We start from the raw sequence: 14,740 nt of genomic DNA on the forward strand, positions 1-14,740 counted from the left end.
ACCTGGGCCCCACAGCTAGGAAGGGCTGGGTGAGGAGAAGGGTGAGGAGAGACGTTACGTTATTGCTTGAATATGATTGGTCTACTCCAAAACTCACGTTGAAAGTGGGTTCCCAGGGATCGGCAGTGGGAGTGGGTGGGCCCTTTCAAAGGTGATTAAGGTCAAGAGGGCTCAGTGCCCTTCTCCTGGGAGTGGGTACGTCTCGTGACAGCAGTTGTGACAGAGCAAGGCCGCCCTCTTGTTTCACTCTGCACACGCCCACCTCTCCTTCCCTTTCCCCGCCACGAGTGGAAGCAGCACGTGGCCCTCACCAGACCCAGATGCCTAGTCTTGCACTTTCCCACTTCCACCACTGTGAGCCAAACTACACCACCTTTCTTTGTAAGTCACCGGGTCACGCGTGCTGTTACAGCAGTAAGCAGTAAGCAGACCATGGCAGGGCAAGACACACTCGCTTAGATCCGTCCAAAGACCAGAGACGCCCCTGTTACGAAGGTACTTTATTTAGTAAACAAAATACTAGCTCCTTTTTAAGAGCGTATAAAAGTCCGCATTATTTAAAGCTGCAGGTGTGGGCTGGCAGCCATCCTCTGACACGTGATTGAACGTCCTTCTTCTGCTTCTCGGCTGGAATCCGTTCAAGCTGAGCGACACAGCACGCTAGAAAGGAAGACCAAAGGGGTAAGAAGGAAACTTTGATGAAACAGGAGCCAGGCTTTCACCTGCTCAGCGTTAACCTTCGCGTCCAGTCACTCAGACTTAAAGCGGAAACCACCGAACTTTTTCTATTAGTGATGGTATTCTTGGCCTCACAATTTCCCTTCTGTCTGAAAACTGCTTCTGTTTAAAACAAGGCTCCCATCCCTGATCAGCCGCCACCACACACAAGAAGATGGATCCGCGCAGTCAAGCCTCCATCCCTTAATTATGACACGTGTCTGCGGTTGCCTGTGGCAGGGAACAAGCACTTACGGCCCACATCCAGTCTTCCCTTCTTCTCAGCTTAAAACACAAAACACTGACTCTGCCTGGGATATATACATGCAGCCAACAGCACTTCAATTAAAATGGCCTCCGTCACCCTCTGTAATTTCTAAGTGCCCCCTCTCCCATCCTAATTCCTACCCTGAGTGTTTGTTAGTCAATAATATAGCTTAAAAGAAAAAACGACACAGCTTTGATGCAGGAACTCTGCGGGCAAAAGGCTACAGCCCACGGATGACCAGCTAGTGGTGGGCGGATGCCAGGGGGTGCAGCAGAGAGAGAAGTGCGCGCTTCTGCGAGCTCACTCACACACTGGGGAAGCGGCACAGCCCAGGGCTGGGCACAGTGGCCGCATGTGTCTGGCCTGGGTGCGGATCCTGGTTCTGATTTGCACCACACGCAGCGTGAGCCACTCGTCCACTGGAACATACCTCAGAGAGCTGGCAGAGGACTGAGTAAGACAGTGTGTATGCAAAGCTTAGCAAAATGCCTGGCATGGAGGAAGCACTCAGTAAGCATCGCTGCATGTCTCCAACACCAACAAGGCTGGCATCGCTGGGAGGGAGTCCCTACTGACCGAAGCACGCAGTGCCAGACGGGCGGGCTTTGGAAGTCACCCAGCCCTGGGGGTCCCACAGTGACCTGCTGTGAGGACCACAGAACAATCACTTCTGGGATTTTTGTTCTTAAATTTTCATTTTATTTGAAAGGCAGAGGGGCTGGTGTTGTGGTGCAGCAGGAGAAACCACCCCCTGTGACACTGGCATCCTGTAAGAGTGATGGTTTGAGTCCCAGCTGCTCCAATTCTGATCCAGCTTCCTGCTAATGCGGGGGGGGGGGGGGGGAGGGAGAAAATGGAAGAGAGAGAGAGAGAGAGGGAGGGAAGGAGGGAAGGAGGGAGGGAAGGAAGGTGAGAGGAAGGGAGGGAGGGAGGAAGGGAGGGAGGAAGGGAGGGGGAGAGAGACAGAGAGAGAGGTTTCCACTCACTGGATTCCTCCCCAAATGCTCACAAGAGCTGAGGCTGGGGCAGGGTGAAGCCCAGAGCCTGGATCTCCATCCAAGTCTCCCACGTGGGTGGCAGACACTCCAGTACTTGGGCCATCACGTGCTGCCTCCTGTGCGTTAGCAGGAAGCTAGAATCGGGAGCGGAGCTGGGACTTGGACCCAGGCGGTCTGATAGGTGACTTGGGCATCCTAAGCAGCATCTTAACTACTGTGCCAAATGCCCACCCTCGCCTCCGGAACTTTCAGAAGAGCAGATGCCCAGACCCAACCACAGCCTAACAGACTGCCCACGGCTGGGCCTGGAAGGCTGTGTTGTCAACCAGCACCCCTGACAACTATGGTCCTTTGCCAGGTTTTGGAACCACAGACCCAGACTCTCCTGCCACCATATTGGAATCTGCTGTGTTTCAGAGAAGCACACAGTCAACAAGATAAATGGAAACACTGGACCGACACACCAGAATCAAGGAGGCTGCTCATCATCCTGTGTTCAATCTGTGACAGGCTTAACACCAGCTCCCTGCACAGAACCCCACGCCATCTCCTGGACCCGGGCTGCTCCTCGTCATATGTTATCTGTGACAGGCTTAGTGCCAGCTTCCTGCATGGAACCCCACACCATCTCCTGGACCCTCCTATGTGCACAGTGATGGTGACAGGGGCACGGAGCACCAAGAGTGAGGGGTGTGAGTCTACTGTCACCCAGAAGGGCCTGCAGGAGCACCGGCAGTGTGCAGGGGACTGAGCGGGTTCGGGACAGACTGGGACAGGACTGACACACCATGTCAGGGAGCCACACTCTCGAAGATAACAGGGTCTCTTCTTAACCTCGAGGTTTCAGATGACACGGACTCCTCACTTCCTCCTCACTTCCTCCTTCCCCTCCCAGGTCTCCGAGCTGAGACACAACTGCAGGTGCTCCTCCGGGGAGAAAGGCCACAGCTGTGGTTACACCCTCTAGAGTCCTGGGACCCGACACCTGCGAGGAGCCACGGCGGGGTCAGGGCAGGCAGGACCGAGGACCAGGAGCTGCACACTCTGCCCCACACAGGGCTGCTCTGCGAAGGCCGGGTGGGGCCGTGTGCCCTCATGCAGCCCTTCAGACGGAGGGACGCGGAATTCCCAGCACTCCCACGGTCAGGCCGCCCCCGCGCGTCCAACCCGGTGCACCTGCAAAGCCTGAGTCCCTGCGGCCTCCCTTCAGTCATCCTTCTTCTCTGATGGCTTCCTCTTCTCAGCCTCCAGCCTCTGCTGCTTTGCTTCCAGCCTCTTCCTCTGGTATACTTTCACCCCAGCAAACGCCAGGCAGAGAATCAACGTTTTGGCTGCCAAGATATACAGCAGGAGGGGCACGTGCTCGAGAACCTTAGAGAGAACAGAAACCGCTCCAGTCGCTCCGTCGGTGATACGGCATGCCTCTTTAATGTTCCCTCGCCTGGCAAATATTTACTGAGCGCCTACTGTATAGCAGGCACGAGGCTGGGTTCTGGGGTTGCACAGGAGACCAAGCAGACAAGGTCCCTGGGCCGGGTCACCCGTCACCAGCAGTGCTGTTACAGCTCCGTCCTTCTTCAGTCCCTTGCTACTGGCCTCACAGAGAGGAGAGGAACCCCGGTCAGCTACAGATGTAGTACCCAGGGGACTGGCTGCTCACCCAAGCCCCCTGCTGCTTTTTATTCCATTATTTATTTATTTGAGAGGCAGAGACAGACAGAGGAGGTTTCCATTTGTTGGTTCCCTCCCCAAATGTCCACAATATTTGGGGCCAGGCTGAAGCCACAGCCAGGAGCCAAGAACTCAATCCTGGTCTTCCACATCGTCAGCAGTTACGTGCTAGTCCACCAGCGCTGTTGCATTCTCAAGGGCCCTGTGACCCGCTGCCTGCTATGTTCCGGGCAGGGGGAACTTTCCGTCCGCTGCCTCCCTGAGTCTGCACTGTCAGCATGCAGAGTCAAGAGCTGCCACCAGGAAAGGAGCCCAGCTGCTCCGACGCGGGCTGCCAGGGCCCACTCTCTCCCCTGCTCCTGACGAAGCGTCACGGGCCAGCGCGAGGGAGGAGCTGGGCCGGGAAGCCTGGGTTCCGCCTCTGTACTGCCACTCGCGTGACCTGGACATTCCTGAGCTTCTGCCTCCCTAGTGATTTCATGGGGCACACGTCACAGAGCGTGCTTCCGCGTGGTTACAACATCCCTGGCGACAGCGCCTCTGGGGCCCGCCACCGACTGTGTGATCCCCCAGTGCATAACTGCACGATACACACGAGGCTCACACAACCCTCCTCCGTTTCACCGTTAAGTTACGCAAACACACGACAGCTGGGCGGTTGACTGAACTGACCAAAGGCACCCGGACTCCGTGCCTCTGAAATGCGGCTGGCGACATACAGCTACATGGGGAGACAACGGTGCCCCGGGACCAGCGGGACTCCACTCTGTTTTAATTTAAATAAAACAGCAAGAACACATGACTGCTTGGTAACTGGGTTAAGTTTGGTAATCACGAAGTCATTTTAACAATAAAAAATAAGTAAAACACAATATCACTTTATGGAAAGTATAGAAGACTAAAAAAGCTATACAGTAAAGCTGTAACTTTTCAGGCTGATAAACAAGCAGCTTAGACTACTGATTTCCTGGCTCTCCCTCCCTGGGATGATGGCTACCCCCCCCCCCCATAACGATCCTCTACTTGGACTACCCTGCAGGCTCACATCCCAGGCAGGGGAAGGTCTGACTCCCTGCCCCGCACCCCGCCTGGCCGAGCCCCGGCTCCCGCGATGACCGGGCCTGTGTGACGGCCCATGGTTCTCCGTGAGCTCACACACTTCGCCACAGTGGCGCAGGCACATGTATCTCAAGCAGCAGGCAGACACCCCGTTGAAACGGAAGCCATCACGGGACAAACCCAGCCGAGTGGTTTCGGAAGCCGCTCTCCCGTCACAGGTGGCAGAGGGAGGAGGCAGTTTCAGGACTGAGAGGCAGGTGCAGGGAGGGAACCAGGGCTCAAGGACACTCGTGGGCTGACCTGAAGAGCTCGGGGCCCCTTGGCTGGCGCTCTGCAGGGTACTGAGATCCCACTGTGCTAACTCTCTTCCTCTAATTTCTTCCTAACAAACCCTTCCTCTCTCTCAACTGGACTGTCTCTACCCTGATTTTTAAAAATAAAATCCCAATCCCTGTGAAATGGCAGTGGCTAATTTTTTAAATGACGAGGCCGTACTTGTTCCTAACCACAGGGTGGCGCTGACTGTGGTCCCTGCCAGCCAGGGGGGCTGGGTGGGGTGCTCTATAACTCCTGCAATCTCCCGGGGCTCTCCCAGCCGGCCGGAGGAGCGAACGTTCCTTTCCGATGCCACGTGGAAGGGGCCCGTGCTAAATGTGAGGCTGCCCCCGGGAGCCAGGGCGCTGTGGCTGCCTGGAGCCAGGAAGGCCTGGGCAGAATTTGCCCCCGACATAGAAACCGACTCCCTTCCTCGCAAGCAGGCCTGGTGTGCCAGGCCCACCGCACGATGAGGCAGCAACAGCCGCCCACGCCTCCGCTAGGGCAGCAGCAGCAGCAGCGGTGAACCTGTTAGAAACGCTCACTCGGGCCCCCTGCCAGACCAACACCACCAGAACTGGGGGCGAGGCGGGCAGTCCACGCTGGAACTGGTCCTCAAGGTGACTGTGCCACCGCCTTGGAGCGCTGAACGCAACGCCTAGAGCTTGTTGACAAGGCCTCTGGTGCCAGTCACCGCCTCTCGCCCCACCGACTTAGCCACTGCGGCAGGTAAAGTCCTTCCCAGCCCCCACCCACTCCGCCTGGCATCTCCACCCCCTCTCTCCTCCTCAGCTCTCCACTGTGAGCTCCGGCCCCCACGCACACTAAACAAACCCTCCTGCCTCTTCAGCCCTTCCCAGAGTCCTCATTCCACTTCCTCCACTTCAGCCAGCGCTTCTGGAGAGGAGAACCCTGGCCTCCTGCAGGGCCCCCGGGCTCAGGACCCACAGAGCTGGGGAGGCAGAGGCCAGCCTGTGCGCTCCCCTCCTGCTCCCACAGCCTTCCAAGCCCTGGAGGTCGCAAACAAGCCAATGCTTCCAGCAACTGAACGAATCCCAGGATCCTACGTTTGAAAATAAACACACTGGCCGGCGCCGCGGCTCACTAGGCTAATCCTCCGCCTTGCGGCGCCGGCACACCGGGTTCTAGTCCCTGTCGGGGCGCCGGATTCTGTCCCGGTTGCCCCTCTTCCAGGCCAGCTCTCTGCTGTGGCCGGGGAGTGCAGTGGAGGATGGCCCAAGTGCTTGGGCCCTGCACCCCATGGGAGACCAGGATAAGTACCTGGCTCCTGCCATCGGATCAGCGCGGTGCGCCGCCTGCAGCACGCCGGCCGCGGCAGCCATTGGAGGGTGAACCAACGGCAAAAGGAAGACCTTTCTCTCTGTCTCTCTCTCTCTCTCACTGTCCACTCTGCCTGTCAAAAAAATAAAACTTATCTCTCTCTCTCTCTCTGCCTCTGGCTCTCTGTAACTCTGCCTTTCAAAATAAATAAATAAATCTTTTAAAAAAATAAAATGACATTTAAGAAACATGATGTGTAAAGAAAAAGTTTAGGTTATTCCCACACAAACTAAGTGAATGCTTTTTCAAAGACTCAAGTTTGATTTAGAAAAAGCAAAGCTGTTGACAACTGTGAAAGGTGAGAGAAGGGGCGCGTATCTGGAGTAAGGGTTAAAGTGCCGCAGCCCATCTCCAGGTGGCTGAGTTCAAGTCCTGGCTCCCCTGCTAACTCCAGCTCCCGGCTCCTGCAGACCCCAGGAAGCAGCAGCTGACGGCTCAAGCAGCTGGGTCCCTGCCACCCACTTGGGAGACCCCAAGAGGGTCCTGGGCTCCTGGCTTCGGCCTGGCCCACCCCCAGCTATGTGGGCATCTGGCGAGTGAACAAGAGGATGGCAGTAAATGCTCCTTGCTCTCTCCCTCTGCTTTTTAAGTCCATTTTTAAAATTAAACAAAAAAAACAGAGAAGAAAAGCACAGAAACCTGGGAAGATTTTCTGCGTAGCCTGCTCCACAAGATCTCAGTTTATCACAAGGCACCATGCACAGGGCCACTTAGCTACAACAGGCGTGCGTTCTCACTGCAGTCCAAGATCAGAGTGAGCACAGCTCGGTTCTGGCAGGGGCTCTCCTCCAGGTTCCAGCCACTGACTCAGTGGATCCTCAGAAAGCAGAAAGCAGGTGAGAGCCCTCCGGGGTCCCCTCTGCTCGGGCACTAATCCCATTCACAGGGCTCGGCCTTCGTGACCTCACCTCCCACAAGTTCCACCCCCATCCAGGGTTGCACCGTATGGACGTGAGCAGGGTACAGACATTCAGTCCACTACATCGACCTTCAAAAAAACAAATGCACAACCGTAGGACAAGCTTTAAAGGCCTGTGTTTTTCAAGTGGGGCAAATCTGAGTTAGTGGACGCATACTCAAAGTAAAGGCCTGGCCTTCTTCCAGAAGTCGAGAATAAATGCACATTTATGTTTTAACATGAATGTTAATGCATGAAATGTCATTCTGCTGTCATTTCACTTTTTTTTCTTGTAGTCAGCCTATGTATGTCCCATTTTTACAATCAGAAGAAAAGCAAAACCCAAGTGGTAACCGTTTATAACTCTCCTCACCTTCCAGTTCATGGTGGGCCAACAGTGAACGCACTCCTGACCAAGGCAGGGCCCCCACACAAGCACATGAGGTAAGGGAGCTGGAATGAAAAAAAAAAAAAAAAACAAAACAAAACAGGGTCAGTTCGTGGCTTCCAGGGCAGCGCTGGGAGCAGACGTGTGAGCAGAGACAGCAAGCTCTTCAGAGGCGGGCGAACTTCCTGAATGAGGCAACCTTGGGCCTGGGGGGAGCAGACGGCCGGGGGTGGCTGGGACTCGCCTGGCTTTGTGGAGTGGAAAGCACCCCTCAGCACACCCCGCAGCCCCCAGCACAGGTGGCCTTGCCACTCCAAGGGGCCACGGGCTCCCATTCACTCCATCTGTGGACCCAAGAGCCTGAGACCAAAAGCTGTCCCTCCAGCCCCCTCGTGCCCTGGAACGGGCTGGTTTAGGGAGGGGCGTTGTTTGGTTTCCCAGGTCTCCTGAGTAGCAACTGAGTTAATCTTGGTTTTTAAACGTTTTCTGGAGGGAAAGGAGTAAATGACAGGGGGGTACAACTGTCCAAAGAAAGCAACGGATAGGTGGAATCCCCTCTTGGACCCAAGGGAGAGCCAGTGGGAGGTGGGGCGCGGAGTGACAAGGCAGGGACCCCGTGGGGGCACAGACCTTGCCCCAGAGCCCCCCCGCCTCACTACTGTTAGACTACGACACATACCCCAGGGGCAGCAGACGGAGCTCTGGCTGAAGGACTGCGACTTCCCTCTCAGGGCCTTGGTCCCATCTGTGAGTGAAGAAAGGCCGTGTCAACCCCAAGGTCTTGTTCTGAAGGTCAGTGCCTCACGGCACAGCAACCGTAGCTGAACCCTACTGTGCCGGCCCGCGCTCCGGAGCCTGGGTGCACGGACTCAGCCCTCGCAACTGTCCCAGCAGGTGTGGTTTCTTATGTCCACTTCAGAGGTGGAGAAGCTAAGTTTAAGTCAAGCACCCGGGCTCTCAGGCAGGACTGCGATGCAAACCCACGAAGTCTGCCTCGGAGCCTGACCTTTAGGGGCCTTCGAAAAGTTCATGGAAAATGTGTCTGAAGAAAAAAAAGATTATGCAGAGATTCCAAAAATTTTTGGATCCAAATATGACTTCCAATTCCATCTCCCACATACTTTTTGAAGTACCATTGTATGCTAAGAGTGCCTCTCTAGCTTTGCAGTAAAAAAAAATCACAGGAAAAGTTTTCTTTTAATGAATTTAGAATCAAGAAAAGCAGCAGAAAATGTCGCGGGCCCTTACCATGGGGATAAGATGAACTTCAGGAGGATGTTTTCGAGAACTTTTCAACTATAAAAGCATCTAGATTGAAAAAGTTCACGCTTCTCTATCCAAGACCATAACAGCTTGCAAACAAGCTGGCAGTTGGCACAAGATAGGCCGCTTTTCCCCACGATAAAAGGCAGATAAGCTAATGCTAACAACTTCAGCAGCAAATCTGTTTAAATGGGTAGCGGTGACTGAAGGTGCTCACTACCCTTGGGTAGAAATGACTCGCTTCTCTTAAGTAGCAGCGGATTCTGATCCGCAGTGGAGAAATCCGACCCTACCTGTTACAACCTGTCTCTAGGATTTCCACTCCCAAGTCATCTCCAGTAATCGGAGGGATTAGCCATGTTGCATATTTTAGAAATGTTTCAGGCTTTTTGAGATGATTGTATTCAACCTTTGTCTATAGTCTTGAGGAACAGCGGTTTTTCTACTTACTACTTGTTGAATTCTATATTTGTGGAGGGTTAAGCTTGTGATCATAAGATAAATTGAGAGTATATCACTGTACAAATTAGAAGAAAAAATAGGAAAGGAAGGAGGCGGGGGGATGGACCGTGGGTGGGAGGGAGGATAGGGCGGGGAGTATCATTATGCTCTTAAAACCTGTATAGATGAAATACAGAAATTTGTTCACATTATGTCAATTTTAAAGTCCATGATTTAAAAAAATGTAAATTTTACTTTCACAATCCCTGCTTTAACTGAGTCACGTACAAATACAGCAGAGGAGTTTGATTCCGTACAAATTTTCTAAGACCTGATGACATACCCACTGGTATAAAAAATATTGATTCCGGCCAGCGCCGCGGCTCACTAGGCTAATCCTTGGCCTGTGGCACCGGCATCCCAGGTTCTAGTCCCAGTCAGGGCACTGGATTCTGTCCCAGTTGCTCCTCTTCCAGGCCAGCTCTCTGCTGTGGCCCGGGAGTGCAGTGGAGGATGGCCCAAGTGCTTGGGCCCTGCACCTGCATGGGAGACCAGGAGGAAGCACCTGGCTCCTGGCTTCGGATCGGCGCAATGTGATGGTCGCAGTGCGCCAGCCGTAGCGGCCATTTTGGGGGTGAACCAACGGAAGGAAGACCTTTCTCTCTCTCTCTCTCTCTCTCACTGTCTAACTCTGCCTGTCAAAAATATATATATATTGATTCCCAAACTTAAGGACAACAAACAGATGCAAAAAGCCTGCAGCTGGAAACAAATGAAAACGTGCATTGCTATTCTGCCCTCTGGCAGTCACACTGCGGCCGCGAGCAGAGTGACCCTGGACAGGCACTTGGCCTCCCTAAGCCTCAACTCCCATCTGTCCATTCTCCTCCAGAGGGTGCACTGTAAAACACTATGCCCTACATGAGCACACAGAAAGCAGAGATAAAAGGCAACCGCTACTGTAACAATAAACCTCTCTCCTTCGGCTGGTGGCCGTGTCAAGTTGAAAGTCATAAACAACGGCAGCCAAGACAAGAGCAGTCATTGCCGGAGAGCAATGCGTGGAACAGAGAACCCCAACCTGGAGGCCACGCTCTACTCCTGGTGGCACCCACGGCCGAGCACAGGGCCCCGGGGTACATCATCAACCCTCTGAACCCAAGCGCTCTCCTTTTTCAAATCAGAACCCCAAGACAATTCTACAGCTCTGGAACCCCCAACCTTCCACCCGATCTGCCACAACACCAGGAGGGGTGGGGTGAGGGTGGGAGACAGGAGGGAGAGCAGCTCCGTCATTCCCACCCAAGGCCTCTGAGTTACAACTTTCCCACCTCCCTCCAATCCCGGGACCCAAGTCAGCCATTTGCAAGCACTCTGCAGGCCTGTGGCAAAGGAGAACTCAGACAGCTAAAAATACCAGCAAGCCATTTGCAACTCTATCAAATGCACCTCTGATGCAACATTGAAACAAGCGGCAGCCGGGGGCCCTGAGGGCTGACCTGCAGAAGCCACGGAGACAGAAACAACTTTGAGGGGCGCAAAACCCAGGGGCAGCTGGGAATTCTAACCCCCTCTGGAACTACCCGCAGTCTCTGCGCTTTGGCCTCAGAAGCAGCAAACGGCTTAGATGCAGCTGCAAATACTGGTATTTTCTCCTTTGCCAGTTTTTCCTGGAAACAAAAACCCTACGCGTTTGCATTGGTTTTGCCAATGAAAGCAGTAGGGACGACGCACTGTCCACAGCGACGCTTCCTTTTGGGCGCATCTAGCCAGCTCAGCCTATCTCTCTCATTCCAGCCACTAAACAGCCCATGTCCTTTGTCCGAACTTCCCAAAGGAAGCTAATCCAGGTCTGGTCTCTTCCTTTACTGCTCCCGGCCATTTGTGGCGGGGGGAGGTCCGGGCAGGGGGCTCCCGGGGGAACCCTGGGCATCACGTGGCCCTCCCTCTTCCTCCTGGACTCAGACTTTAAACAAAACCAGCCCACGCCACCCCGGTGGGGCCGGCTCCCACCCCCACCGCTGATGGGCGGTCGAGGAGCGACGGCGGGGGCTTTGGGTGCCCCCATCTCGGTGGCTTCTGCAGTTCAGCCCCCTGTACCCGCTGGAACCCCACGCCCTGAGGGGCAAAGCTGGGGCCAAGGCGAGCGCGGGACCCCCCGCCTCTGGGCCTCAGCGCCTTGGGCACAGGGGGCCAGACCCTGTTCCCCTCCACAAGTGTTCGGCCCCCGACACCTGCTCACTCAGACCCGAGGACCAGGGCCAGGGACTGTCACAGCTTCCCCCGCTCGCCCATCTGTCCCGAACCAGCCCTGGGCACCCCCTCCCCCGGGAGCGCGCGCCACCCTGGACGCGCGGGTCCGCGAGCTTCGCAGCGCCTGGGCGGCCAGACCAGAGGTGGACGTGCGCGGGTGGGGACCGGAGGCCGGACACCCGCTGGCGCTCATCCCGGAAGGGAAACGCGAACACAGAGCCGGCAGCCAGATCTCCCTGTGCCCCAGGGCTTTCGGCTTTCGAGTCAGGCTTCCGTCACCGACCCGGCGGCCCACACTTACACCTCCGTGCCGCGGAGCCCCGGGTCTGGGGGTCGGTGCACAAACCACGACTCTCACAGTCCCGCCGGAAAACTACGCGTCCCGAAATGCACCGCTCAGCGCGCAGGCGCAGTCGGCCCCGGGGCCAGTCCATGCGCAGGCGCAATAGCCCCTCGCCGAGGCGAGCCATGTTCTATCTCTGAGCGTGCAGGAGCTGAATTGGGAGTGAGGAGGGACCAGATGTGGCGAAGCTTCCTCGCTCTCAGATTCTTGATTTTTAGTGTGATTGACAACCCTATCTTGGTTAAACCTGACTCAGCGCATGCACTCTCTCTGTAAGAAAAGTATGAACCCTGTAACCAGGCGGGAGCTGGGGGAGGCAGCCAATTCATTCTCCCTCTGTCCGGGCTTAAATCCTCCATCTACAGGCTCCGAACTCCCAACGGTGATTCTCCAGCCAGACTGGGATTATCTCAGTGGAGGGTTGTCCTCTGGGTGACAGAGGATGGCCGGTACTGGGTTCCCGGATTCCTCCAGAGTTGTTGGGCCCTTTTAGGGACAGAGTTGGGCCACGTGGGGAGGCACAAACTGAACACTCATAGGAGCGGGCCTGCAGAAGTTCGTGGAAAATGGGATTAAAGGTTAATTAGAAGAAAAGTCTATTGCTTGTTATAGCTAATCTCTTCATGCCATTGTTTTTATGGACTTTTTGAAGTCCCCTGGTATAAGGATAAGGAGATGGAATGTCCATAGCGTTTTCTTTTTCTTTTTTTTAAAGATTTATTTACTTGAAAGAGAGAAAGGTCTTCCACCCGCTGGTTCACTCCCCAGATGGCCACACGGCCGGAGCTGCGCTGATCCAAAGCCAGGAGCTTCTTCCAGGTCTCCCACATGGGTGCAGGGGCCCAAGGTCTCGGGCCACCCTCTACTGCTTTCCCAGGCCACAGCAGAGAGCTGGATCGGAAGTGGAGCAGCTGGGACTCAAACCGGCGGCCATATGGGATGCTGGTGCTTCAAGCCAGGGCTTCAACCTGCTGCGCTACGCCACGGCGCCGGCCCCCTATAGCGTTTTCCCCATGTACTCAGCTCACCCTCCTGGGGACAAGGAAATAGAGGCCGGGGGAGATGGAGTGGCTGGTGCTAGACCATGAGCAAATGGCCATGCAGAATGGAGATTTGCATCCAGGTAATCTAACTGCAAACCCCATTTCGACTCTGGCAGTGAAGTATAAAATATTAGGGAAGGCAGAGAGAACAGACTTAGGGGTATGGGGGGTTGTTTTGTTAACAAAGGAAGGCAAGTAATTAAAGTGCCTTTGTTCTAAGTACTTTGAGGCTGTTTTAAGTACCATAACAAGCCAATAAAGGACATACTATAATTATAATCATTGCACTAATGCAATGGTAACACAAAGAGATTAATTTGTTTTTCTTTAAGCCTTAAAGACGTTCATAAATTTTCTCAGCGATTTATAAAATTCATTTTATAATGCTCTGGTTTAATCCTAAATGCCTGCAAGAGCTGAGATTGGGCCAAGCCAGAGCTGGGAGCTGGGAGCTGAGAACTCAACCCAGGTCTCCCATGTGGGTGGTAGGGGTTCGATTATTTGAGCCATCACCACTGACTCCCAGAGTCTGCGTTAGCAAGAAGCTAGCGTTAGGGACCAGAGCAGGGTATTGAACTCCAGCATGATACACAGGAGTCTAAATGCCTGCCCCTGCTTAGAGCTTTAAATCCAGCAAGTGTCAGAGCTGGGACGTGGCCCTGGGTAATGTGGATCAACGTGGCTCCCTTCTTAATTAACTTCCGAGCTACACGATAACAAGTGGGGGGCCAGCACTGTGGCCTAGTAGGTTAGGCATCGCCTACAGCACCAGCAGCCCATATGGGTGCCCGTTTGAATCCTGGCTGTTCCACTTCCAATCCAGTCCTTTGCTGATGACCTGGGAAAGCAGTGGAAGATGGCCCAAGTCCTTGGGCCCCTGCACCCACGTGGGAGACCTGGAAGAAGCTCCTGGCTCCTGGCTTGGGATCAACCCAGCTGCGGCCTTTGCAGCCATTTGGAGAGTGAACTAGGGGATGGAAGACTTCTCTGTCTCTCCCTCTCTCTGTCTCTAACTCTGCCTCTTAAGTAAATAAATCTTAAAAAAAAAAAAAAAAAAAGGAAAGAAAAAAAGAAACAAGTGGTACTCAGGCCATGTGGAACCAGGAGACACAGCAGAGGGAACTTGAAAAGCCTGTTTGAATTGGCATTTTCAGTTGTGGGAGTGGAAGTGGAAAGCCCGGGTCTCGTGGGTGGTGATACTGAAATGGCAAATTAGGGTGAATGATTTTGGCAGCTGTGTATCGAACATGGGTATAAAGAGGTGGCGTTCCTCCAGTGCCCCAAGGGGAAGCTGACCGGGTGAGGTGAGGCCTCACCCTGCCCCACACTTGACAAAGCAGCGAGCAGCAAAGGAGAGTGTAACGGAAGAGAGGAGGGGGCAGTGAAGGCCAGAGGGAGACTTCACCCATGCCCGAGGGAGCTCACCTCTTGAGAAAGACACCAAACCCTCTTCGTGGCACCACCCTTCTGCCCTGTTGCATTGCAACCAAATTCCACCATACATTCGGCAGGAGCCAACCACGTGCAAACCACAGCAGTCCTGGCCCCTTCATGCAAGCTGTTTTTAACATTTTACTTAAACTGATGTTTTGGAATATATAGCGTGGAATGGCTAAATCTACCCAGTCAGCTTGTGGATTCCCTTGGTCATCATTTTGAGGGGGAGAAGACTTCACATCCACTGTCTTAGCATTTTTTCAAGAATATGTATAATATATGGTTATTAACAAAGTTACCTTATG

The 14,740-nt window shown here is 54.3% G+C and overlaps 1 protein-coding gene across 2 annotated transcripts; it reads right to left on the reverse strand.

Moving 5' to 3' along the window:
* Positions 1-485: 485 nt before the first annotated feature.
* On the reverse strand, positions 486-12,027 carry SMIM11 (small integral membrane protein 11). 2 transcript variants are annotated; one of them, XM_008274943.4, is made up of 5 exons: positions 11,914-12,027; positions 8,335-8,400; positions 7,641-7,720; positions 3,160-3,354; positions 486-660 (listed from the first exon to the last, which is right to left on the reverse strand). In XM_008274943.4, exons 3-4 carry the CDS (start codon positions 7,650-7,652, stop codon positions 3,190-3,192), a joined length of 177 nt encoding a protein of 58 aa, XP_008273165.1. In that variant the 5' UTR covers positions 7,653-7,720; positions 8,335-8,400; positions 11,914-12,027; the 3' UTR covers positions 486-660; positions 3,160-3,189. The 2 variants fall into 2 exon arrangements, with proteins under 2 accessions (XP_008273165.1, XP_002721334.1); XM_002721288.5 differs by lacking the exon at positions 8,335-8,400 and having other exon boundaries at positions 11,914-12,009.
* Between the last annotated feature and the right edge of the window lie 2,713 nt (positions 12,028-14,740).

The sequence above is a fragment of the Oryctolagus cuniculus genome, chromosome 4 (genome assembly GCF_964237555.1).
Source record: "Oryctolagus cuniculus chromosome 4, mOryCun1.1, whole genome shotgun sequence".
NCBI lineage: Eukaryota > Metazoa > Chordata > Mammalia > Lagomorpha > Leporidae > Oryctolagus > Oryctolagus cuniculus.